At 39.9% G+C, this 26,465-nt stretch overlaps 3 protein-coding genes across 7 annotated transcripts; 2 read left to right on the top strand and 1 right to left on the bottom strand.

Annotated features, from left to right (window-relative positions):
• Window positions 1-6,491: 6,491 nt before the first annotated feature.
• LOC112784986 (uncharacterized) lies at window positions 6,492-9,993 on the top strand. Of its 5 annotated transcripts, none has more exons than XM_072230038.1 (9): window positions 6,512-6,861; window positions 6,991-7,010; window positions 7,088-7,147; window positions 7,577-7,632; window positions 7,790-7,873; window positions 8,108-8,171; window positions 8,454-8,591; window positions 8,742-9,013; window positions 9,657-9,993. In XM_072230038.1, the coding sequence occupies exons 1-5, from the start codon at window positions 6,749-6,751 to the stop codon at window positions 7,829-7,831; spliced, it is 291 nt and encodes a 96-aa protein (XP_072086139.1). In that variant the 5' UTR covers window positions 6,512-6,748; the 3' UTR covers window positions 7,832-7,873; window positions 8,108-8,171; window positions 8,454-8,591; window positions 8,742-9,013; window positions 9,657-9,993. The 5 variants fall into 5 exon arrangements, 2 of the variants coding, with proteins under 2 accessions (XP_072086139.1, XP_072086138.1); XM_072230037.1 differs by having other exon boundaries at window positions 7,577-7,660; window positions 9,657-9,962; XR_011878819.1 differs by lacking the exon at window positions 6,991-7,010 and having other exon boundaries at window positions 6,492-6,861; window positions 7,577-7,660; window positions 9,657-9,962.
• Window positions 9,994-16,365: 6,372 nt separating this feature from the next.
• Window positions 16,366-16,938, top strand: LOC140183014 (uncharacterized). The gene has a single exon (XM_072231009.1). The coding sequence runs from the start codon at window positions 16,366-16,368 to the stop codon at window positions 16,936-16,938; it is 573 nt and encodes a 190-aa protein (XP_072087110.1).
• An 8,097-nt stretch (window positions 16,939-25,035) lies between these two features.
• Window positions 25,036-26,110, bottom strand: LOC112785679 (uncharacterized). Its single transcript, XM_025829123.1, has 3 exons — window positions 25,529-26,110; window positions 25,268-25,399; window positions 25,036-25,179 (listed from the first exon to the last, which is right to left on the bottom strand). Exons 1-3 carry the CDS (start codon window positions 26,108-26,110, stop codon window positions 25,036-25,038), a joined length of 858 nt encoding a protein of 285 aa, XP_025684908.1.
• Window positions 26,111-26,465: the final 355 nt, after the last annotated feature.

A 26,465-nucleotide genomic window follows, 5' to 3' on the forward strand; every position in this document is an offset into this window, starting at 1 on the left:
CTTGGCCATACATATATCCTCACCCTTACTTTAGCCCCATTACAACCTTGAAAAGACCTCATGATGTTTGCATTGATATACTAGATATTTGTTGATTGGTTAGATGAAAAACAAAGTTTTAGAAAGCATGACTAGAGAAGAGTAGAGTGATTGACCCTAGACACTTGAGAGATTAGAGTGCATATACACTACCAGTTAGGGGTGTGCATGGTTCAGTTTTTCCCTAAACTGAACTGAAACTGCACTAAACCATTTTAAATAGTTTAGAAACTGAACCAAACTGCTTTGTCACATAAGAAACTGGTTTTAAACCAGTTTATAATACAGTGCACCAGTTTAAACCAGTTCATAAAAAAACTGGTTTTAATTAAAAAAAATAGTTTAAACTGGTTTATAGGCTAAAACTAGTTTTCACACCCTCTCTCCCCCTCAAAAAAACTAGTTTAAACTGGTTTATAGGCTAAAACTAGTTTTCACACCCTCTCTCTCTCCCTCTCTCCCTTTCCTCTCTCTCTTTCTCTCTCTCTCCTTCCACTCTCTCTCCCATTTTCTCTCCCTTCCCCTCTCTCTCTCCCCTACCCTCCCCCTCTATCTCTCTCTCTCCTCTCTCTCCCTTTCCCCCTCTCTCCCCCTTTCCCACTCTCTCTCCTCTCTCTCTCCCCTTCCCCTCTCTCCCTCCTCTTTCTCTCCCCTTCCCCTCTCTCTCCCTTCTCTTTGTCCCCCTTCCTTTCTCTCTCTCCCCTCTTTCCTACTCTCTCTCCCTTCTCTCTCTCTCTCTCCTCTCCCTCCCTCTCCCTTTCCCACTCTCTCTCTCCTCTCTCTCTCTCTCTCTCTCTCCCCTTCCCCTCTCTCCCTCCTCTTTCTCTCCCCTTCCCCTCTCTCTCTCCCCCTTCCTTTCTCTCTCTCTCTCTCCCCCCTTTCCCACTCTCTCCCTTCTCCTCTCTCTCTCTCTCTCTCTCTCTCTCTCTCTCTCTCTCCTTCCCATCTCTCACCCCCTTCCCCTCTCTCCCCCCCTTCCTCTCTCTCTCTCTCCCTTCCTTCCACACACTCTCTCTCTCCCCTTTCCCCTTTCCTCTCTCTCTCTCTCTCTCCCCCTTCTACTTTCTCTCTCCTCCTTCTCTTTTTTTTTTCTCTCTCTCTCTCCCCTCTTTCTCTCTCTAAATCAAAAGTTGAAAGAATCATAAAATATTTACATACTAGTAAACTAAAGCATAGTCTTACTTTTTGTTCAATGACAACATTCAAAATATGATATAATATGACACTAACCTAAATGAAGTTAAAATAAACTAATTCAAATCTAACACAAATACACAATTTTGGCCCATTACAATATTCTAATCATCTTCAAGAGAAACAAGCGTGCCAACATTTCTTGAAAAATTTTTCCCTACATAGAAAAAGAATCATAAAATATTCACATACTAATAAACTAAAGCATAGTCTTACTTTTTGTTCAATGACAACATTAAAAATATGATATAATATGACACTAACCTAAATGAAGTTAAAATAAACTAATTCAAATCTAACACAAATACACAATTTTGGCCCATTACAATATTCTAATCATCTTCAAGAGAAACAAGCGTGCCGACATTTCTTGAAGAATTTCTCCCTACATAGAAAAAAAATATCTCATTAATTATAGAAAACTAACAATTAGTAACAAACAAGCAATAAGAAAAAAAAAGTATATTACCTTGTTCAGCTTTTTCAATCTCTTCAAAATTTTCAATTAGTCCAAAAGGGTCATCTATTACCCAATCTTGAGTGCATACAAGAGCTTCCACCATATATGGTGTCAAGGAGCTCCGATAAGGGTCAATAATTCTTCCTCCTATACTAAACGCACTCTCAGAAGCAACTGTAGAAACCAGTATGGCTAAAACTTCTCGAGCCATACGTGCAAGAATAGGAAATCAGGTTGAATTTCCCTTCCACCAACCCAAAATATCCAACTCTGCCGACTTGTTTCTAGGCTCACAATCTTCTTTCAGATATCTGTCAAGTTCAGATTTAGCATTTGAATCACGTCCAGTTGATTGCAAATAAATATTCCGGATATCATCTTCATCCTCTTCATTGATCATTGCATCTTGATTACTTTGAGATTCATCTTCTTTGCCTTGGTAGTGATTATAAAGGGAATTCAAGCAAGTAAACAATTTTGACTTGAGTTCTCCTCCCTTTTCAACACCAAATGACTCATCCAAAATCCAATTTACAAAATCCAACTTGTGACATGGATCAAGCACAATTGCAATTAACAACAACATGTTAATGACATTTGGAGTTCCCCAATACTTATCATATTTCCTTTGCATCTTGGACGCCATTAATCTTATGCTCAAATCAGTATTTTCACAATGCAACTGGATTTTTCTTCCGATGCTAAAGACTTCTTTCATATATTTATTACTAGTGACATACAAACTCCCAGAAATGCGCAATGTAGCATCATAGAATATTTTCAAGAATGGTAAAATTGACTCTGCATAAGTCCAATCATCATCTGTAGGCACACCATAAGATTTGCTCATCTCATTAATATATTTATCATCTTGCAACTCAAGCAAATCAAACGCTACTCGAAGCTTCAATGCTGCCTCCAACATTAAATATGTCGAATTCCACCGAGTTTCGACATCCAAAGAAACAAGCCCTTTATAATTGATGCTCTCCCGCTCAATGCACGCTTTGAAGCTTTCACATCTCATAGGAGATGACTTGACATATTTGACTGCATTGCGAATTCTTGTAATTGAATCATCAATCTCTTTCAAGCCATCTTTCACTATCAAATTTAGGATATGAGCATAACAACGCATATGAAGATAGTCCCCCTTTAAAACAAGACTATTCCATGCATTTAATCTCTTTTTCAAGTATAAAATTGCACCATCATTAGAAGTTGCGTTATCAACCGTTACAGTAAAAACTTGATGCAATTTCCAAGCATCCAAACAACCTTCAATAGCTCTACCAAGTACCTCTCCTGAATGACCCTCAACCCGACAAAAATTCAATATCTTCTCTTGCAACTTCCAATCATTATCAATAAAGTGTGCCGTTAGAGACATATAAGTCAAATTTTGACTCGATGTCGTCCAAGTGTTAGTTGTAAGGCACACTTTTTGACAATGATGAGAGAGATAACTTTGTAACTTCATTTTCTCTATTTCATAAAAAGAAAGTATATCATGGGCCAATGTAGTACGCGGAGGGATTTTAAACTTAGGTTGCAAGATATGCAAGAGCCTTCGAAACACATTTCTTTCTACAAATCGGAAAGCTAGCTCTTCAGTCACAAACATCTCAGTAAGGATACTTCAAGTTACTGCTTGGTCAAACTTTGTAACACTCGGTGAGGATATAGGACCACTTGTTCCCCCTTCTATCCTTTGTCTCTTGCTCTGTTCGTTGTCCGAGTCAAAACATCACTTCCAATGTTGCTGCATAGCACTTGTTCCCCTCGCACATTTTATTTGACCGTTGCAGTTTTTACATCTCGCATACTTCTCTATCCCTTCTATTGGAATGAAATGTTCCCATATCTCTGATCGATTCTTACGCCTAGAAGATCCACTAGGTTGAGGAGGTAATGAGGGATGAGCAGGAGGAACAGCAGGATTTGAATGCTCCTCTCTCTCAGACATTTTTAATATGAGCAACAAACCTAATTGTAAATTAAATAACTAATTAAACAAAACCAATAAATCGACTTTGCTCAATGCTTGTTCATAGTCTTTTGTATGAAAATGGCACATAATTTTTTCCGAAATTCAATGCATTATGAAATCAAGCCACTTTTATTGAGAAAAATTTCTATGGCAATCATAAAGGCCACTTCATTTAAAAATACACTTTGTTAATTCTAAACTTGTACATCCTCAACCAATGCAAACAACTTAACAACACTTTAAAAAGGAAAATAAATAAATAAAATGACACAAACTATGAAGTAATAAATACATCATTACATGCTAACACTAACAGGGTTACTTAAACCTAGTTTGTAAAGTCACTAGTATAGGAATACATATACATATATGGCAGACATGTTTGGAACTTACTTTTTTTTCAGCAGTGCTATCTTTAGAAAACAGAGAAATGCCTCTAAAAATTGAAAGCCGCAGGAATCAGTTTGCAAGTTAACAATGCAAGGGCATTCTGGAGCTCTCTGAGCTTTCACCTCATCTAGTCTACAACAACATCAACAATAAGCAAATGTAAGAGTACTAGCAGTAAATGAATTAAAGTGTAAATTGGTCACTATTAAACTCAATAATTATCCAAAGTAAGTCAGTAACCAATGTGGTTCAACACACTTAAATATTTTACAGTATTCAGGAATCCAAATTGAACCTATGCCTAATTAATGTTCCGTTGAATCAATATCTCAATTATTAGACATTCCCCTTACTTCAGAACTCAGATTAACAAGTATATAAGTCTAAAACCGTCTCTATCAATAAAAGCAATAAGTTTTAGGATTGGCCGATAGTTTCCACAGTGAACATGAAATGACATGAAATATGATGTCATAACTCGAGCAGTATGACAGATTTGATAAAAAAATTTACAACCACTCATTTCAGAATCACACGAGAAATATATAGCATATTTGCACCTTGCACTCTGAGCAACCCATCCAGAAAGTAAAGCAAGCCATGCCAAGCTTCGAATCTAACACCAAAAGATACTTGGTGAAACTACATAAAACAGAGGAATAAGTATTAGAGGAAACAGAAAAAACCTGAACATAAGTATTAGCAGCAGGTACTACATGTGCATTCTTTGGTCTAGTAAAAGCTGGAGAAAGTAGAAAAAAAGAGAAGAAAGAAAGGCATAAACAGAAAAATATCAGTCATGGAATTTGATATGCTAAATTTCCTCCATAAATGCATTATAGCTATACAAAATGCATTATTGGAGGAGCAGAAAATGGTTTGAATCATTTCATAATTAATACCGGTGAGTATTGCTGTACCAAACACCTTTGTGAACAAAAGCATCAAGATGCCATGAACTAATTCAATTTTTATACCTTTATCTCTTTAGAATGAAAGTTTTACAATATGAAGTGAACTCTATTCTTAGTGAATTTAGTACACCTCTCTTTATTTCATTTGAATTTGGCTACTTCTGAAAGTTCCAATTGAATTATAAATACTTAACTGATAGTATTTCTATTAAAATCAATCAAATTAGACTCATTTAGAAATAACCAAATATAATATGGAATAATGGTTTCACTTTTAAAACTAAATCCAATGGAAATCAAGCTAACCCCAGTTATAATTATTATTTACTAGTAACTTTTTAAACTTATACTATTAATACAAATCACAAAAGTTATATCTCTATACAGAATTTTGTTAAAATTGCTCATAATCTTACTATGACTGAATAAGAACAAGTCAAACAAACAATAACGTTAAAACTTAGAGCAACTGAAACAAAACTACAGGAAAATCAAAATTAAAATATTGTCAAAATTGGTCTTTTGTGAGTTGGGTTTTGGTGAACAAGCTCAGAATCTCACTATAATCTTTTACTAAAAGCCATCCATTTTGCTTCCATTTCCTCCAACTCCCAAACACAAAATTCTTGAATCAATGGAGATAAATATATATCATAAAATACTAAAATGCCATGAACCTAAACATACCAAAATAAAATCAAAATGCCAGAATCCAAAAAAACAAAAAAGCTGCAATAATTAAATTAAAATAGAAATGGGTAACTGTAAAAATGGATGACCAATGGCAGCAGCAATGTAAAAAAATATTGTCTTCCCTGCTTCCAATCATAGTAAAACATAAGAGAAAAGAGATTACCTACTGTGTTAGATGGCAGCAGCAGGGGTTGGTAGCGGCGGTGATGATGGCGGTGGTGGGTTGGTAACGGCGGCAGCAAGGGAGAGACGAGAGAGGAATAGTAGCGACGCACTACAAGAAAAAAGGCCTATGGCCACGCTTTTTTTTGCCACGCTTTGAAAGCGTGGCCAAAAGTGGTCAATGGCCACGCTTTTGTGAGGGTGGCGATTGAATAGAGATTTGGCCACGTTTTTTCTTGCCACGCTTCAAAAACGTGGCGAAAAGGGTCAACGGCCACGCTTTTGGAAGGGTGGCAATTGATTAGAGAAACGGCCACGTTTTTTTCTGCCACGCTTCAAAAGCGTGGCCATAGAGAGAAAGAGGGACGTTTTAAAAGCGTGGCGATAGGGTTTCATTACAGCCACGTTTTGTAAGCGTGGCCATATCCTGGTACTCTTTTGGCACGCTTTAAAAGCGTGGCCAAAAGGGTTTTTTCTGCCACGCTTCAAAAGCGTGGCCATAGAGAAAAGCAGGGACGTTTTAAAAGCGTGGCGAGAGGGTTTCATTACGGCCACGCTTACAAAATGTTGCCATATCCTGGTACTCTTTTGGCACGCTTTAAAAGCGTGGCCAAAAGGTTTTTAAAAAAAAAACCCTAGTGACCCGGCCCCCAACCCAGTCCCCAAGCCATTGACGCTCTTTCAACCCGGTCCCCAACTCTAATCCAGCTCTTTCACCCTGGCTACCTTGGCAGAGCTCCTCCCATTCCCTTCGCCCTTCGCCCTTTGCCTTCCAAACCACTCGTCACAATCTTCTTAATCTTCATCTTCGTATTCATACTCTTCTTCTCTTTCTCGTTCTTCTTCCGATCTTTCTTGATCTCTTTGTTCACCTTCGAATTCCACAAATTTTGAGCTCCACCAAACATGGGCGACGGCAAGGTCAATCTCCCCGACGATCTCTTCTCCTCCAAGCCCTCCGATTCCAAAGGTCTGATTCGATATCAAGAAGTGGAACGCTGTTGCTCTATGGGCTTGGGGTTCGTTTTCCTTAAACCCTAACTTGTTCCTTTTTTTTAGTACGATTATCTCGCACTTTGAAGTTATCAATATCAAGCACTTCTGTTATTGGTTGCAAATATTGTTGTGGATGACTGTGCCATCTGCAGGAACCACATCATGGATCTCTGTAAGTTGCTTCCCTCACTTCAACTACTTCGATTTATGATCTTTCACTTTTAAAATATTTTTGTTTGGTGGTTTTAGGTATCGAGTGCCAAGCTAATCAAGCTAGTGCAACTAGCGAGGAATGCACTGTGGCTTGGGGTAATATTTCCGTACCATACTCTGATCTTGTTCTTCCTGTTTTAAACATTAATTGCTGATTCAGTGTGAAATAATGTTTTCTCTGCTCATCTTAGGGTTTATGTTAGATCAGATTGAGTGAATCTTATCATACAAATAAGCAATACTGTTAAAGCAAGCTAGCGTTCAGTTAGTTTGGTTAGTTTTGTAAGTTTATACCTAAGTTGATACAGTGATGTGTTATGAATATTCCTCAAATCGAATTAACTGAAGTAGTTTTTGGAATTGAAATGCCAAGGAAAAAGAAACAGCTTTTGATTTTCGATACAGTGATGTGTCATGATTTTCGATACAGCTGAAACAACTTTAAAGGCAATAATTAAGTTCTTCTTGCTCTCTAATTACATGCATTTATATATGAATAATTATTTGCATTCTGTTTTTATTCAGAGTTTATGGAAGCTGTAGAAGCAAAATCATCTTCTTCATCTGGGTATGGTTCTATGGTAAGCCTCCATGGGTATTTAGAGGAAGGTAATTCATTAAGTCTGCAAAATTGTAACAATGAATCTTTCCTAAGTGTTGTTTATGTATGTTCAACTTTAATTTGTGGGAAATGAGAATTGTTTCTTTCATTAACTGTTCTGTTTCTTTGTTTATCAGTGCCTTGTATTAACTCCATCTTGTGAAGGCAGAGAAAGCTAGAAGATACATTCCAAGAGAATTCAAATTGGCTGAAGCTTTTGGGTAGGTCCAATATTGTAATTTTCTCTCTTCAGATTATAAATGCAGCAATTCTTTTATGGGTTTGAGTCTTTAGGCAATTTGTAAATATTGAATCCAAGAAATGTCGTCAGTTTAGAAGACTAACTGTTGCTGACGTGAACTCAGGGATATTTTGAATTTTGATAGGACTTGTAAATTATTTTAAACTTTGAAATTAAACAGATCAGAGGTTGAATTGATTATTACTTGATACAGAAACACTTTGGGTGGCTTCTTTCTAGCCAGCTATAAGGACAGTTCCTCCAGTGTCTTTGACGAGGTATGGTTCTGTTTTTATTCTTGCTCTTTTATCTTTTTATTTAAATGAAAATGTTAAAAAACCAATATTTTTAATAAAAAAAATTTGAAAATTTAGTTTAGAGTGACTCAAACTCGAGACAAATTCACTAAAGTTTGGACTTAAATTCACCTCTTCTAATATTGAAGTGGCTAAACCTTATAAAATTTTCAGGATTTTACATTATGATAGGTATACTTGAAGAAAATTCAAAATTGTTTGTCATAGATTTAAGATTTCCTAATGATTATTCTTTTTTAAAAGACAATGGAAGCTAGTTTGGAGGGCCAAAGCTATCTAGATGTTCCTGCAACACAAATGGTGCATGAGCAACTTTGGGTAGATAAATATGCACCAAAGTCATTTACTGAGCTTCTTAGTGATGAACAAACAAATCGTGAGGTACATCTCTAGTATGAAATTTAGCTCTGGAAAAAATTACTTACAAGAGCTATAGTTGGAAGATATAAACATTTTTTCTACTTTTTTCTTTAATTTTTTTAACAATTTGCTTTTGTACCCATTAATTGATTTGTTTATTGTCTGAGACAGGTACTCTTATGATTGAAACAATGGGATCTGTTGTTTTTGGATCTGAAATTTGAAGTACATCGAATGATGTTTTGTTTGCTTTGAAGCGACATTCTTCTGTTGCCCAAACTCAGCGACCTTTCAATTCAAAGTTTTCAAGGACAAATAGAGGAGCCAAATGGAGTAGTGGGAAGTATAAAAATTCAAGAAGTATGGATGAAAGTAGTAACTCACAGGGCATTGAAGATATACTGAATACAAGGACAACTAATGTTGGTCCACCAGAATAGAAGGTATTTAATATTTTTTTCGTGCTTGAGCTGCATTGTGTTTAAATAGTATGAAAGTACCCTTTTGCAATGCCAATGATGTGTTAGAATTGCTTGTTTCTTCAGTACATGGCATGCTTATTCATATCACCAACTCACTTTTGCATATTTGTTGTAATTTCACAATAACTTTAGTATATTTAAATAAGTTATACTAGCTTTAGAATCAATGAGATGTTTATTTGGAAAACACAAAGAAGAATAAAATTAAGCAAAATTTAACATGAAACTAGTAAAAGTACATAGCAGTAAAGGGTGAAGACTGAAGACTTTCTTAAGTTTCTTTTTGTGTTATGGGCTTATGGCCAAGTTGTTGATCAATTTGGTAACCTCCACCCCCTCTTTTTTTATTAATGGTATACTGCATAATAGTAAACCTTAGGACACTTTTGAATATATTCGACTATGTATATTGCTTGATAAAAGAAAAAAGGGGCTGCGGCATGTGATGATTTCTGGACTAAATTGTGACGAGTACACCTAATTGACTATGAAGTATTATTAGGCATTGGATATATATCTTGCATGTAGCTTTTGAGTTTTTTTTTTTATGTTCTGTGAAAAGGAAATGAAATCATTTTGTTGATGTTGGTGTCATTTTTTTCAGCTCCACCAAACATTGCTGGGAATCATTCTGAGAGAGGGATATTGAGCTCGGTTATGTACTTGTTGGGCACAAGGTTGTAAGAAAAGGATAAAAGACAGAAAGAGGGACCGTGACGTGATCTTGAGACCCCAGACTTGCTATTAATTTTGCATTCCTTTTGTAATTATACATGCGTTTTGCTTAGTTAGTGAATTTCGGCTGGATAGGAGGTTGAAGGATTTTTTGTTACTGAAAAAACCTGGAAAGTTTTGTATGAGGATTAATGTATAAAACAATTATACAAAAAATTGTCACCAATTACTGTTTGATTTGTCTTGTAATAAAAATGCATACTATATTTATAGGTTTGGTAATAAAAAAGGATTGAAAATAAAAAAAAGGATTTTTTTAAAAATTTGTCAAGGCTATCGCCACGCTTTTAAAGCGTGGTCGTCTCTCGCTATCGCCACGCTTTTAAAGCGTGGCCATATCTCTCGCTATCGCCACGCTTAAAAGCGTGGCCGTATCTCTCACATATGGCCATGCTTTTTAAACGGGGGCAATTTGCAAAAGCGTGGCCAAAAAATAAAGCGTGGCAATAGGCTGCAAAAAGCGTGGCGATAGAGCAATCGCCACCCTTGTATAGGTCACCCTTTCAAAAGCGTGGCGGTAGCTCAAAAAGCGTGGCGAAAAGCTATCGCCACGCTTTTTTCAGCTTTTCGCCACGCTTTAAAAGGGTGGCAATAGACGTGTTTTCTTGTAGTGACGACAGCAAGGGAGAGACGATATTGTGTTAGAACTTGAAGTCGTAGAAATTGACGACAGTGAGCAACGTCAAAACCGCGGAACTGCCCTACGGAGAGTTTTTTGACGATGGCGGCAATCACGATAGCAGTGGTGGCTTGGTGGGTTTGTAGCGGCGACAGAAGAGGAGAGACGAGAGGGGAATGTCGTTGGCCGTTGCTGTGCTAGAAATCGACGACAGTGAGCGATGGAGAGTAGTTCGACGACGACGGCGACTCTGACGGTGGCAGCGGTGGGTTTGTTGCGGCGGCAGAAAGGGAGAGACGAGAGAGAATATTGAAGCGGTGATTAGGGTTTTTGCATTTTCTTAATTTTCAAATTTTTGAGTTTGGTATATTGAAGTTACTGATGTGAATAAACCAGTTTTGATTTGGTTTAAAACTAAACTGAACCATAAAAACTGGTTTTTAATAAACTGGTTTTTATAAAAAACTATGGTTTCAGTTCAGTTTTTTATTTAAAAAAATTGGTTTATTTAAAATAGTTTCAGTTCAGTTCAGTTCAGTTCAGTCAAACCAGTTTTTTTGCACACCCCTACTACCAGTGATGGTTCAATGCTTGATTCTATATTCCCTGCTTTTATGAGCTATCTTCTTACAAGTTTACTTGTCTTTTATTGTATAATTTGAAATAGTGAAATCTGATTTATGTCTGTCTTGAAGAGCTTATTTACTTTTAACCAAGTAGGTATAAACATCTTAGCATGTAGTTGCATTCATATAGATAGGTTGCATTTCATAAGTTCTACCATTCCTCTTCACTCCTTTATAGCTTCTCTTGAACTTAGCATGAGGACATGCTAATATTTAAGTGTGGGGAGGCTGATAAACCACTATTTTATGATTTATCTTGTGCTCAATTGAGTGGTCTTTATCAATTCTTTACTCAATTATTCATACTAATTGCATGGTTTTACATTTTCCTTCCTACTCTTGTGTTATGATTGAAAACATGTTTCCTGGGCCTTTAAATTGCTAATTTTAATCCTCTCTTATTACCATTTGATGCCTTGATATGTGTGTTAAGTGATTTCAGAGTTTATATGGTAGGAATGGCTTAGGGGATGGAAAGGAAGCATGCAAAAGTTGAAGGAATACAAGAAGTTGAAGAAATTGCTAAGCTGTCCAGTTTGACCTCTTCGCACTCAAACTGTCATAACTTGAGTTGCAGAGGCCCAAAGGAGACGGTTCTAGTTGCGTTAGAAAGCTAACATTAGGGGCTTCGAAATAATATGTAATTCGCTATAGTGGCCATAGAGAAAAATGACGCGCACGCGTCGTTCTGCAGAAAAATCAGCGACTTGTACGGATCAGAATTCGCCCCTAGCGATTTCTGGGCTGTTTCTGACCCAGTTTTTGGCCCAGAAAACGCATATTATAGGCTATAAAGTGGGGGAATCCATTTATTCATCATCATTCACTCATAATTCACAATTTTAAGTTTTAGATGTAGTTTTTTAGAGAGAGAGGCTCTCTCCTCTCTCTTAGGTTTTAGAATTAGGATTTCTCTTAGTTTATGGTTATATTCTTCATTTCAGGTTCAATATTCCTTTACTTTAATTTCTCTTCTACTTTTATTTATTCTATTATTTTAGTTTGTTAATATTGGTTTATGAACTCCATTTAGGATTGATTTTCTTATTTAATGCACTTTGAGGTATTTCAGATTTATGATTGCTTTCTTCTAGTTATGATATGATATAAATAATTTAGATTTTTTCCCCTTTGCTTTGATTGAGTAATTGGTGACACTTGAGTTGTCAAATTCAGCTGTTGATTGAAAATTGAAATTTGCTAATTGGTTTGGATCCCTCTAAAGCTAGTCTTTCCATATGAGTTGACTAGGACTTGAGGAATCAAGTTGATTAGTCCACTTGACTTTCCTTTATTTAGTAAGGGTTAACTAAGTGGGAGTAATAAATAATTCTCATCACACCTGATAAGAACAACTGGGATGGAATTTCCAGTTCTCATACCTTGCCAATAGATTTTCTAATTATTAATTTATTTTTCTCGTCATTTAAATTACTTGTTCCTTATTTCAAAAAAACCCAAAACAAAATATACTTTTTCCATAACCAATAATAAATTATACTTCCCTGTAATTCCTTGAGAGACGACCCGATGTTTAAATACTTCGGTTATCAATTTTATTGGGTTTACTTTAGTGACAACCAAACTTTTGTACGAAAGGATTCTTTGTTGGTTTAGAAACTATACTTACAACGAGAATTTATTTGTGAATTTCTTTACTAGCAGAAATCCGTTCGTCACATGCCCAAAAGACTCTTTCTCCCTCCCCAACATCGACACCTTGGTAGACTTGGCGGCAGGGTATCGTTTCCTCAGCTTCATGGATGCGTAATCTGGCTATAACCAGATCTTGATGCACCGACCTGACGAGGAAAAAATGGCATTCATAAGGCTGGGAGGTACTTATTGCTACAAAGTAATGCCCTTTGGGCTAAAAAACGCGGGGGCCACCTACCAAAGACTAATGAGCAAAGTCTTCCACGACCTCGTCGGCAAGACAGTAGAAGTATACGTCGATGATATCCTGGTAAAAATAGCAGAGCCAAACAGACTACTAGACGACCTCCAAGCTGTCTTCAAAGCGTTAAGAAAATTCAAGATGAGGCTCAACACACTCAAATGTGCATTTGCCATGGAGGCAGAAAAATTCTTAGGATTCATGATAACACAAAGAGGGGTAGAAGCCAACCGAGAAAAATGCGAAGCCGTTCTCAAAATGACAAGCCCTGGGTGCGTCAAAGATGTACAACGACTCACTGGGAAACTCACGGCTCTGTCCCGGTTCTACGGTGCCACGGCAGAAAGGGCCATCCCATTTTTCAACCTAATGAAGAAAGGGATCGCCTTCGAATGGACTCCGGCGTGCGAAGAAGCATTCAGCCACTTCAAAAAGATACTCTCGGAGCCTCCCATACTCAGCAAGCCTAGAGAAGGGGAGCCCTTGTACTTATACTTAGCTGTAACCACGCAAGCAATGGCGGCAGTCCTGGTCCGAAAAGAGGACAAGACTCAACACCCAATATACTTCATCAGCAAAGTACTCCAAGGGGAAGAGTTGAGGTACACCAAGTTAGAAAAATTGGCCTACGCCCTACTGACCTCGTCCAGAAGGCTAAAGCAGTACTTCCAAGGGCATGTGATCATCCTGAGAACCGACCAGGCCATTCGGCAAGTCCTCCAGAAACTCGACCTCGTGGGAAAAATGATGGCATGGGCAATAGAACTGTCCCAATATGATTTGCAATACGAACCCAGGCAGGCAATCAAAGCCCAAGCCATGGTAGATTTCCTGGTAGAGGTCACAGAGGAGGCCCCCGACGTACCGAACACACGGTGGAAGCTCCACGTTGACGGAGCATCCAACCAAACGTTCGCAGGGGCCAGGATCATTCTCGAAAACTCGGCGGGAGTAGCCTACGAACAATCAATCAAGTTTGACTTCCCGGTCCTCAACAACCAGGCAGAATATGAGGCCCTGATAGGAGGACTGATATTAACCAAAGAAGTCGGAGCATCAAGAGTGGAAGTCAGCAGCGACTCCTAGGTCGTCACCTCTCAGATAAACGGCAGCTACCATGCTAGGGACGCACTACTACAAAAGTACCTGAAAAAGGTAAAGGAGCTATGCAAAAGCTTCAACGAAGTCATAATCCAGCACGTCCCTAAAGAAAGAAACGTCCGAGCCGACCTCCTTTCCAAGCTAGCAAGCACCAAACCCGGGACGGGAAACAGATCCTTGATCCAAGGGCTAGCAACCGAACCGGCAATCATCATGTGCACAGCCCAAACGCCAAACCCCTCATCTTGGATAGACCCTATCTTCCGATACCTAGAAAATGGAGAAATCCCCTTAGACGAGAAGGAAGCACAAGCCACCAAGAAGGAAGCCCCCAAAAATGTAATCATACAAGGGCAGCTGTACAAGCGAGGAATCCACCAACCCCTGCTCAAATGCCTACGTCCCGACCAGACGGACTATGTCCTAAGCGAAGTCCACGAGGAATGTTGTGGTCACCACATCGGGGGAAGGTCACTGGCAAGAAAGATCATCCGAGTAGGATATTACTGGCCCACAATGATGTCGGACGCCTAGGAGTTCGTCAAAAAATGCAAAAGATGCCAAAAAAATGCCAACTTCCACAAAGCCCCACCAGAAGAACTTAGCCTGATGATGGCCCCCCGACCTTTCGCCCAATGGGAGGTCGACCTCTTAGGTCCATTCCACCTGGGCCTGGGCAAGTGAAATACTTGATAGTAGCCATAGACTACTACACCAAATGGGTAGAAGTAGAATCACTGGCTAGCATATCTTCAGTAAATTGCCAAAAATTCATATGGAAGCAAGTGGTCACCAGGTTTGGAATCCCAGAAACCGTCATATCGGATAACGGGACGCAATTCACCGATAAGAAGTTCAAAGAATTCCTAGCAGGACTGGGAATCAAGCAAAGATTCTCCTCACTCGAACATTGATGATTAGACTTTTGTGTGGTTTAGAATTCACAATAAATTCTCGTTGCAAGTATAGTTTCTAAACCAATCAATAATCCTTTCATACAAAAATTTGTTTGTCACAAGTAACAAACCCCTAAAATCTATAAACCGAAGTATTGAACCTCGAGTCGTTCTCCCTTGGAATTGCAATGAAGTGTCTTGTTATTGGTTGTGAGGTATGTTTGGGGTTTTTGAGATTTTAGACAAGAAATGTAAATGCCAATGAAAGTAAACTAATAACTAACAAAGCTCTTGGCAAGATATGAGAACTAGAAGTCCTATCCTAGCTATCCTCTTCAATTGTGACCACAAATTGTCCATTGCTATCACTTAGTTAACCTCTATAGTGGAGGAAGGTCAAGTGGATTAATCAACTTGATTCCACAAGTCCTAGCCAACTCCCAAGGGAAAGACTAGCGTTAGTGGTATCTAAATTAATTAGCAACTTCTAATTATCGATCAACAAGGGAATTAGATAACTCAAGCGTCACTAATTACTCCACCTAGGCTAAAAGGGATAAAATTCTATATTAAAACCCAACCAAGCATTTCATCAAACACTTGGGAGGCACAAAAGAAAAGCATAGTAAATTGATAACAAGAATAGGATCTAACAATAATTGAATGTAAGAAATCAACAACAACAATCAAAGAAGGTAAGATCTACATGAATTACCTCAAATTGCATTAAAGGAAAATAAAAGGAACAAAAGTAGATCTACAAACAATAGAGAATGATGAATGTAACAACAAGGAATTAAGAAGAATGAGTAGAAGAGAGCATGAATTAAAATCTAGATCTAAGAACTAAACCTAATCCTAATCCTAATTCTAGAGAGAAGTGAGAGCTTCTCTCTCTAAAACTAAAACTAAACTAGCCTAATGTGTGTGTGTGTTGGATGATCCTCTTCCCCCCTCAATCCTTGGTCCTTTTGAGTGTTTTGGCGCCAAAGTTGGCTTGGATTGGCCCCATAGGCCTTGAGAATTTGCTAGCCACGTTTTCATTAAAAAATCATATATCAGCACCGACGCATACGTTCACAGCACGCGTACGCGTCCATGGGTGAGTTCGCAAGGTGCGCGTAAGCGCCTGGTGCGCGCGCACGTCCATGGGCGAGTTCAACTCTTTGGCTTTTCATGATCTTCTCCACTTGCATGCTTCCTTCCTTGCTCCCTTGATCCATTCCTAGCCTTTTCAACCTGAGACTACTAACAAACACATCAAGGCATCTTATGGAATCAAGGAGAAGTTAAAGTTATCTAATCAAAGACCAAAAAACATGCTTTTTACACTTAGGCACAAATAAGGGAGAGATCACAAAAATCATGCTAATTCATTGGCTAAATGTGAGAAAAGGTTAGCAAAATACTCCAAATCCAACACAAGATAAACCCTAAGAATGGGGTTTATCAAACATCCCCAAACCAACGGCCAAGTAGAGGCAGCCAACAAAGTCATTTTAAAAGGACTGAAGAAGCGACTTGAAGGAAAGAAGGGCTCGTGGGCAAACGAGCTAGCCTCAGTCCTACGGTCCTACAGAACCTCCCCACAATCTTCTACTGGTGAAATCCCCTTCCGGCTCACATACGGGGTCGACACAGTCATCCAAGTCGAAGTCGGGGAGCCGAGTCTGAGGCTACTCCTCGGAGGGGGAAGCGAGGCAGTCATAAAAGATCTGGTCGACGAAACAAGACAAATGGCACATCTAACAGAAACAGCAATCAAGCAAAGGATAGCCCTAAGGTACAATGGCAAAGTGCTCAAAAGAAACCTGGGGGAAGGTGACTTGGTCTTGCGACGCAACGACATAGGGCTGCCGACACCAGGAGAAGGCAAGCTGGCCACAAACTGGGAAGGTCCCTACAGGGTAAGAAAGGTCCTCGGCAAAGGAGGCTACAAGTTGGAGAAATTGGATGGAAGCGAGATACCAAGAACATGGAACATGGCAAACTTAAAGAGATTCTACTCATAAAAAGAAGCCACACGACCTGACGAGCCGGCGTCCTCGCTCCCCCCCACTACAATTCCCTTTGCATCCCCTTTTACTATCTTTCATCCCCTTTTACTACCTTTCGCTTTTGTATTATATCACTTTTTTATTCAAAAGTACTATAATGTGTATATAATGTCTTTTTGCAAGATTCACATCAAAGCGACAAAACGGCGAAAAGCAAAACGGTCGACCTCACGGAAACCCGAGACTGATCACCCCGGGAACCAAAGGGACCCAAAGCAAAAAATGGCCCCAAGACAAGCAATAAAAACGGTAAACCAAAAGGCCACGACGGCCCGAATAAGCAAAAAACAAGTAATAAAAGTAAGGCCACGACGGCCCGAGAAAGCAAACAATAAACAGAATGACCTAATATAAATAAGAAATGCCAAAATGTTTGTTACAACTTAAAGGCGCCTTAGACAGGCCTAGAAACAAAAAACAAATTACAAAAGCAGCAGCAGCAGCAGTCTCGCCACGAGAGGCATTCAGATCCTTCATCAAGGCGAGGTCCCGATCCAACAGCCTGTTGATCTCTTTGGCGTCCTCCTCAGCCTTCTTCTCCTGCTCATACAATTTAGTCTTCAGAGACTCCTCCCGAGATCTTGAGTCCGTTAGATCTTTTTGGGAATCCCGAAGCTTCACCTCCATAGCGTGATAATCACCCAAGACAGGCTCGACCTTCTTCGCAATAGCTGCAGCTCGAAGAAGACTGCGGTAAATCCACCTTGCCTGCCCAGAAAGGTCGGCCTCATGGAAAAACTCTTCGGTGCCTGGGAGCAACTGGGATTCGATGAAGCCCCCAGCATCGAAATTCTTCTCCATAATCGAGAGCGCCTTCCCAGAATCCCGTTTTCTCTTCTTAGGGTTGCTAACGACATTTAGGTCATCGTCACCAAACCCCAGGTCCTCCTCTTCAAAAGGAGCTTCCGCTTCCATACTCGGATTCCAGAGGTGTTCTCAGGGGGACCTCGACCTTCTCCGACTGACCTTGGTCGGCCCCGTCAACCTGACCGCTGCCCTCCTGGGCATCCCCTTGCTCCTGACTTGCCGAAGGAGTCGCCGAGGAGTCCTCACCACCCTCACCATCCCTTAAATGAGGTTCATCAAATCAGCCAAAGTCTTCCTCCCACCAGCCATGGAAACTGTAAGCAAAGGAAAAGAGAAAGCAAAGACATGAGTGAGAGAAGGAATAAAACGCTAAAAAAGCAAGTAGTAAAGAACTCACCAACATACGACCGACCAGCCTCTCGGCCCCCCATAACCATACGGGGATTAAGATTTTTCTCGCCAAAAATAGCCAACAAAATGTCGGCGATGTTACGATCTTCCGGACTCAACCAATCGTAGGATATTTTTTATCAAATAATCAGACCCTGCCCCAAAGCTCTAATAAGTCGGGATCCGCCTTTCCCCCTCGGCAGTAAGCCAGAAAGGTTGATGATCCTCAATTGGCCTAACCTTGAAGAAGGTAGACTTGAAACCATGAAAGGAATCCTTAAAAAGGCCAAAAATCCTTCGACCTTATTGGGCCCTAAAGGACATATATCCCTTCTTCGCCTTCCCCTAACGAGAGAGGTTCGTAAGAAGAAAGAGGTAGAGGAAAACATTTACAGAAGTCGGAAGCTCTAGGTATTCACAAACCATCTCGAAGCACCGGATGGAAGCCCAGCTGTTCGGGTGCAGTTGCGACGGAGCAACATCGCAACGATTCAGCAAGCCCATGACAAAGGGAGAAAAGGGAAAACGAACCCCCAAGGTCGTGAACATGGGTTCATAAACCCATAACCAATTGACAACCCGAGGACCTGCCAAGTTCTTCTGGCAAACACGCTCCCAAGCAGCAGGAACGTAGACTTGGTAAAGCGCTTCCTCGGGACCACCCCCACATAAGAGCCTAGCCTGGCGCAAATCCTGGAGCCTCTCCTTTGTGACCTTGGAAGGGATGTCCCTCACGTCAGAAGAGACCCAGACGTAATGATCGACGAAATTGGCTAGCGGCCGCTGAGCCTGGTCAGGGAGAACGAGGCGATCAGCCATACCTACAGCGGGGGCACCACTTAGTCAGAATGGGAGGTCGGAAACCCGTAAAGCAATAAAACAAGTTGCAACCAAAACCACCTCCTAAGATTCCCCTATCCTAACCTAGAACCTAAGATTAACCCAGAAAAACCCAGTGGCACCCCCTCTAAAGGAAGAAGCAAAAGAAACCCAGGCATGCACAAAAACGCATAAAGGTACCAAGGAAACCAAGGAAAAGAAAAGATAAGAGAACTATAGCAACATACCAGGGAATGCAGAATCTGGGAGAGTTGAAGGAGAAATCCAAAGAACAAAGCAGCAGCAAGAGCCGGGATGGAAAACAGAAGCAGCGGCAGTTCGAGAAAGTAGAAAAGGAAGGAAAGGAAAGTGGAGAGATAAGGAGTTATGAAAATATAAAGGGACAAAAAATGTAACCGTCAGAAGGAGCGCCAAAAGGCAGGGGCACACCTGTCATTTCACACAAATTTCAAATCATGAAATGATGGGGCATTTAATGCCTCGCGCAGAAGCCAAGGAAGCTATGCTAAAAACGAGACAACCACGCGTGTGAGACACGAAATGCCATTAGCGAACTCCCAGGAAGAAAGACACATCCCCCGGCGAGTAAGACAAACGCGCCTAGCCATGAGCTCTAAACCTCGAGGCCGGCGCGTTGGGGCACTGTTACGGACCACTACAAAGTCCAGTCCAACTAGTCGCCGGGTCGGGTCACCACCTCTAACCCAGGCCCAAACTACCCCTTACAAAGGAAACCAACGGGCCGGTCCCAGCACCCGACCCGGACGACACCCGGTTTCCCCACCTATGCAACCCAGCACGCCCCGCCTAGCGAATCGGTCAGGTTAGCTTCCTCGGGGCAACACCCGAAGCCCCGACCCAAGGCCTAGGACGACCAGCTCTTCCCACGTGGACAGGGACGGCTCGCAGTGTCCTGGCCAGTGGGCTAGGTCATCTTTGGGCCTGCCCATCACAGTATATAAGGGGAGAGGTCAGCACTCCCCCCGAGGTACACATCATCTTGCCTAATTTGGCTACCCTATCGTACGGATACTGACTTGAGCGTCGGAGTGTCCTTGCAGGTGGCTACCCCCTTTACCGTCCGACTACCGGCTTCGCCAGTCTCTCACCTGAACCCGAAGATTCGTTCTAGGTTGCCCCAGGGTCACCCCCTTTTATCTTTCCACCCCAACCCGGTCCGCCGAATAACCGACATCATCAGGTACCGAACAAGTGTATTAGTCTTTTCAACTTAATCGAGTAGTGTATTACTTCGTACTGCGTCGTTTCTGAAGATGGTATGGGGAGAGGGGTGAGAAACAAAAGTTTCTCAATAGTTTATCTATATGATATCATCGTATCCATTCCCAGCCACTCCGAGCTTTAAAATAAAAATAGTAAATGATGCAATATTGTCCAATTATTATTTTCAAAAAGTCTTTGTTAGTCGGAGTGGTGTGACTTTAAGACGCTTCTCATTTACTGATGTTATGACACATATGACTCATGATTAAAATGCCTATAATGTTAAATCATACAGAATGTACACATGAATCTTGATTTAATTTCACTTAACATTCTCCTTACTTCTCTTTACATGAAAAGAAAACGATATTTTGTTGACATAAACTCTTATGCAATGCATGAAATTGACTTTAACTTTTTCTTAAGCATTCTTTAACATTACTTTGACTTTGGAGGATATTGAGCTCAAACTGGATATAAAATATTCTGGTTCGGCGTAACCTCTTTGCCTACGTCTAGTCCTCCCCGCCAAGGTGTTGGAGATTTTCACTATATCACTAAGCTTCTAGAATGTTTGACAAACCGTTATAACAACGAGCACTTGATATATACCTCACGATATATGGTCACCACTCGTATATTAGGCCACTCCACTTAGATCTAAGATTCCATCTTGCTTTTGATCTTGATCTTCATGTTTCTTTAATAGTTTTCTGTTATTTGCACACATCTTCAATATCCATCTTCTTCTAAGTTTGTCATTCATTAGAACTACATTGGTTAACTCTTATATATAGTTACACATAAGATAGTTATTATAATGCTTAATGTGTATGAAATAAAGAGACATTATATCATGATATGCAATGCTGGCATCTATATTAAAAACATTTGAGATATGACACATAAAAAGTAGTATAAAATCTTACATCCAGTGAAATTTGTAGAAATCTTATATATATTCCAATGTAAATAGATACGATTCGTTAGCGAAGAGAGACTTGTTCCATGGCTAGACTTTGTGTGTATTTTGATATAGGTATGAATTTTTGGCTAAGGGATAGATTTCATTCTTTCGATGAACTCAATATTTTGTGAAAGATATGAATCCTATGCAAATCTTTAAGTCCGTGTTGGCTTTATTATAGAAAGAAAATCTCTGTATTCTTGATCTCCGTAGTTTACATAGTTTAGAGATGATACCTTTTCGAACAATATATGAGTGTAATTTATTAATAGTTTAGCGAATGATTTAAAATGAGAGTAAGGAAGTGAGAAAAGATAATAGTTTTTCTTATAATGAAGTGGAGAAAGTATATGAATGATAATTTATAAACATAATAGAAGATAGAAAAAATAAGTTATCTAAAATTTTGTATAGAAAAAGAGAATATAATGAAATAGGAAGGATTCAAATGATTTTTAGGTTTGTGCAGATTGTGTAATTTTTTACATGTAAATTATATATAAATTTCAGTTTAGCCTCCCTTAGAATTTTATTTTAGTTTTATTGGCCCCTAATTTTAATTTTAATTTTTTACATGTAAATTATATGTAAATTTCAGTTTAGCCTCCCTTAGAATTTTATTTTAGTTTTATTGGCCCCCTAATTTTAATTTTTTTATATGTAAATTATATGTAAATTTCAGTTTAGCTCTCCTTATAATTTTATTTTAGTTTTATTTTTTTGTGTAAATATTTTTTGCCCTCCTCTAATATTTCATCTAACTTCGCCCTGGCCTAACTTAAAATGAACTTTGAACGAAGTCAATTGAACAACTGTAACTTTTTTTCCAAAGATAGGGAGACTCGAACCCGCAACCATTAAGTGAATATAAAAAAACTATGTCATTTGAAGTATAATTCATTAATAAATAACTATAACCTAAACAAAAATGCTACTTGTACACCAAAATCAGCCACTAAAATTAACCACTAATATATTTTTGTATAAATACATGTGTCATTTAATTTATTTTCAATGTGTATTTATATTTTAACATGTATTTTATATTGGTGGTTGACTTTGGTGGCTGATTTTGGTGTATACGTAGTATAACTCTAACTTAAAATATTAATAAAATATTATTAATATATCAGATTAGTTTATTAGAACACAATTTTTTAGGGTTAAGTATGATTTTGGTCCCCAACGTAGAGGCCAAAAATTTATTTCATCCCTCGCCTTTTTTTCGCAACAAAAAGGTCCCTTAGGTTCCAGTTTGTTTTAAAATCGTCCCTCAGACGATTTTACCCCTGTGGTCGTTAGGTTTATTTACGACCGTTTTAACGGATATGGAAACGTTAATTAATATAAATAAATAATAATAGAAGGATTAAATCAAGAAATTGAATGAATGTGAAGTGCAGGGGAGGGAGGAATAACGACGGGAGCTGCTGCTGAAGGTCGACGGCTAGGGTTCAGAAGACAGTGGCGTCCATGGCTTCCCAGAGCTCAAGAGCCTCACGTTTTTGTTCAGATGCAAAGGAGTTGCTCTGTGGCCATGGTGAGAGGCCGATTTTGCGAACATCATCGACGAAGGATAACCCTGGACGAAGATTTTGGGGTTGTGTATACTATGAGGTAAAGTGTTCTTCCTATTTTGCTAATGTGGGTCTGAGAATTTGGGATTTTTTCATATGTTTCTGTGGCTCCTATTAGGTTCAGGATGGGTGTGATTTCTTCATATGGGCAGATCCGGAACCTGGAGGTGTTCAGCAAGAGGTTGAATTTGCAAGAAATAGGAGGAAGATAACGAAATTAAAGGCAAGATTGAAGGAGTTGGAGACGAAGCTTTGGGTTGTGGCTGCTCTATGTTTTGCTGGGTGGGTGGGCTTTTTGTTCTTATTCCTGCAGAATCATTACAACTTGAAGCACCCGAATGGAATGCATTTAGGTTATAGATGATTTGGTAGGGAATGTTATGAGGTTTCCTGTGTTGTGTGGGTAGAGTTTGAGGGTATTCTGTGATGTTACAGTGGTATAGGTTTGTAGCATCTTTGAAACTGTTTGAATTAATGAAGAAAAGTGTTGTTTAATGTTGCCCAAATTGTCACCTTCTTTAATGGTGGAGTTATGTTATTTTGTAATGTAAAAGTAGTTTATGAGAAAAGTAGAAAAGCATTCAATAGAAGATCTGAAATTTCAGTAATTAGTAATGGAATATTTCATTTGATGACTAGTTAAAACATACACAAATATTTTGTGTTTGCCTCCACATGCCTAGTACCAAAAAACAGAGAAGCAACACTTCAAGTGTCCTCAGGCACTTAATACCAAAATACAGTACTCAAACCAATGTAACTAAGGTAATGTTCTTAATGTAAATAGCCAATACCAAAATACAGTACTCAAACCAATGTAACTAAGGTAATGTTCTTAATGTAAATAGCCAATACCAAAATTAAAAACACTGCTTGCAAAACATTAACACAAGAGTCACAAAAGATTTCACACTCAGATGCTAAAGATTTCCCCACTGAGATGGGGGTAACTTGGCCATCATTCCATCAACCTCAGCTTCTGCAGGGGTAGATGAGGTGCACTGCATTGAATGACAAAAAAGGGCCTCTTCCTCACAGATGGCTGGCTAGGAGGCTGTTTGTTGCTGGTGGAGGTTGCAGAAGATGCAGCCTTGTTCTTGGTCTGGGCCAGGATGTTGGGCTGAGTGGATGCTTTCTTGGCTTGGTGGAAGCTTTCTTGGGCTGAGGTGCTTCTGTGGTGGGCCGGGCTTCATGTTTCTTGGGCCTTGTGGGGGTTTTTCTGGTATGGGATGCTGGCAGATTGGTTGGTGATGGTGTAGTATTCCTCTTTCTCTCTCCCCAAGCTGTCTGACCAGGTGCCAGCTTAGGTGCGTTCTTCTTAGCTCTTTTGGTTGAACTTTGGGCCTACAATAGTTATGAAAATCATATAGAAAGTTACACACATATCATATAGCAGTAAAATTATATAGTTGGCAATCATAATGGTAGTTGAACCCTAGAATAGCATATCACAGACCCTCTTACCCTCTTCTTAGGCTGGCTGCAGCCGCTCTTCTTGTGTCCAACTCCACCACAGTTGGAGCATCTCTGGACTTCTCCCCTCCGTGACAGATGAGTCTGGCTTCTATTGTCTTCATCTGCAGCCCCTCTTTTCCTCTTCTTCGCCGGTCTGTGGCTTGGCCTCCTGTATGGAGGTGGGATGACATCATCATATTGAGTCCTCTCCCATAGCTCCGGGCCGTTTACAGGGTGTATCACCTCCTGGTAGCACTTGATGTAGGCCTCCTTCTTGTAGCAGTCAGCCACATATGACTCCAAATTAAGGCCCTTGAAGGTGATGCAGCTGATGGCATGAGGACAAGGAATCCCATTCATTTGCCAAGTCCTGCAAGAACATTCACCAGCAGCCAGATCCACAACATACTTATCTAGACCACACATAACCTCGTAGTTGCTAGCAGATGACCAGTAAGGCCTCCAGTCCCTAGCTAAGCTTGCCCGTTTCTCTAATTTCTTGGTAATCATTGGCATAATGTTTCCTGGATAATTAAGAACCCTTTCCCTATTTGCAGCCCATCTAGTCATCATATAAACCCTAATATCCTCTAACATGCTCACAATTGGTTTCTCTCTTGCTTCTACTAACACAGCATTGAAACTCTCACTCATGTTATTAACAAGACTGTCACATTTAGATAGGAAGGTAAACCTAGATCTTGACCAGAACCTTGGTGGAATGCCATTGAGATGTCTAAATGCTCCCTCATTCAGAACTCGCAAATTTTTCATCTTCTTCTCCCAGCTCTGTCAATGACTTGCTTTAGCACACTTCCACATCTTGTTCTTTAGCTCTAAACCAGGAAACTTCTTCTTGAAGTTGCTGTAGAGATGCCTGACACAGAACCTGTTATCCACCCCTGGAATGACCTCTTCAAACGCCGGCAATAAGCCCTATTTACAGAAGGTAAGATTTCAAACTATTAGTTCATATATAAATGTATACAAGGACAAGTTGCATTGCTGATATATGGTGAGTTACCTTTTGCTGATCAGACATAAACGTGCACTTTGCAAGGTTGTGTGGGCCTAAGTCATCAGACAGGTGACGCAGAAACCAGACCCAAGAGTCCTTAGTCTCTGCCTCCACAACCGCATACGCAATTGAAAGAATCTAGTCATTTGGGTCTCTTTCGATTGCAGTCAACAGTTGTCCACCTTGGGGGGTTTTCAAGAAGCAACCGTCTAGCCCAATGAACCTTCTGCAGTGTTGAAAATTTTTCTTGCAAGCATCAAAGCATACATACATTCTTTGGAAAACACAATAGTTCATCAGTTCTGCGTTCTGTCTCTCTTGAGCAAAATCTGGTGATCTAATAACCTTCAGAATCACTGTAGAACCTGGGTTTGTTCTTAGGAGTTCATGGCAGTAGTCGTTTATTCGCTTGTACTGCTCCCTAAAGGTGCCCTGTATCTGACTCAAAGCCTCCTGTTTTGTCTTAGCTGCCATTGCCTTGGTAACGGTCAGGTTCCATTTTTTGTGAGCCTTTGCAACTAGCTCCTTCACCTTGATCTTTGGGTTGGATTCAACTTTCTTCTTAAATTGGCTACCCAACCATTTGCTGTGCATAATCCCAACCCGGTGTGTCTGCATGCAGGTATGTTGGAGATTCATGCTTCTTAGTTGCCAAGTGGACTCCTCACCGACCCTGTGTGCATATAACCAAAATGGGCAGCCTTTCTGACAAACAGCTCGGACCCTCACCAAGTCACACTTCTTGAACTTAATGTTCCTAGCTGTGTTGACTGCATAGGCCGCCACTGTGTCCTTAAACTCCTGCCGAGATTCATACAATGTGCCCACCTTCCATTGGTACTTTCCCATCTCCTTTTGTGTCTTATGCACTGGAAACCTCTGCCCCCCTCCTCAGCATGATCCTCCCCATCATCAGCATCTATCCCTATTACATGGTCCTACTCCAATTCATCACTGTCAACTACATCCTCATCATCCAAATCACTTGTAACAACCTTTTTGCCCTTCTCCACATTACAGTCCTTCGGCACAGCATTATCTTCACCGAATCCACTTTCATAGTCGTACATCTCATCACTATCAGTGAAGTGGATGTCTTCCACACTGTTTTCCTCTTCATAAGATGGCAAGTATGTTGGGTCATCACTGTCTTCGCCACTGCTAACATCATCACTAACCGCCTCATGTCCCTCTTGGCCTAATT

Source organism: Arachis hypogaea, chromosome 20 (assembly GCF_003086295.3).
Source record: "Arachis hypogaea cultivar Tifrunner chromosome 20, arahy.Tifrunner.gnm2.J5K5, whole genome shotgun sequence".
Classification (NCBI taxonomy): Eukaryota; Viridiplantae; Streptophyta; class Magnoliopsida; order Fabales; family Fabaceae; genus Arachis; species Arachis hypogaea.

What these genes read in the sequence shown, in the direction of transcription:
- LOC112784986 (XM_072230037.1), top strand. Translation starts at nt 6,749, where the DNA reads ATGGGCGACGGCAAGGTCAATCTCCCCGACGATCTCTTCTCCTCCAAG. An exon ending in GAACCACATCATGGATCTCT is followed by an intron (nt 7,011 to 7,087) that starts GTAAGTTGCTTC and finishes TGGTGGTTTTAG; the next exon opens with GTATCGAGTGCCAAGCTAAT. An exon ending in GGAATGCACTGTGGCTTGGG is followed by an intron (nt 7,148 to 7,576) that starts GTAATATTTCCG and finishes GTTTTTATTCAG; the next exon opens with AGTTTATGGAAGCTGTAGAA.
- LOC112785679 (XM_025829123.1), bottom strand. Translation starts at nt 26,110, where the DNA reads ATGGGAAAGTACCAATGGAAGGTGGGCACATTGTATGAATCTCGGCAG. An exon ending in GTGTTTTCCAAAGAATGTAT is followed by an intron (nt 25,400 to 25,528) that starts GTATGCTTTGAT and finishes CCAAATGACTAG; the next exon opens with ATTCTTTCAATTGCGTATGC. An exon ending in TTATGTCTGATCAGCAAAAG is followed by an intron (nt 25,180 to 25,267) that starts GTAACTCACCAT and finishes TTCTGTAAATAG; the next exon opens with GGCTTATTGCCGGCGTTTGA.
- LOC140183014 (XM_072231009.1), top strand. Translation starts at nt 16,366, where the DNA reads ATGGGGTTTATCAAACATCCCCAAACCAACGGCCAAGTAGAGGCAGCC.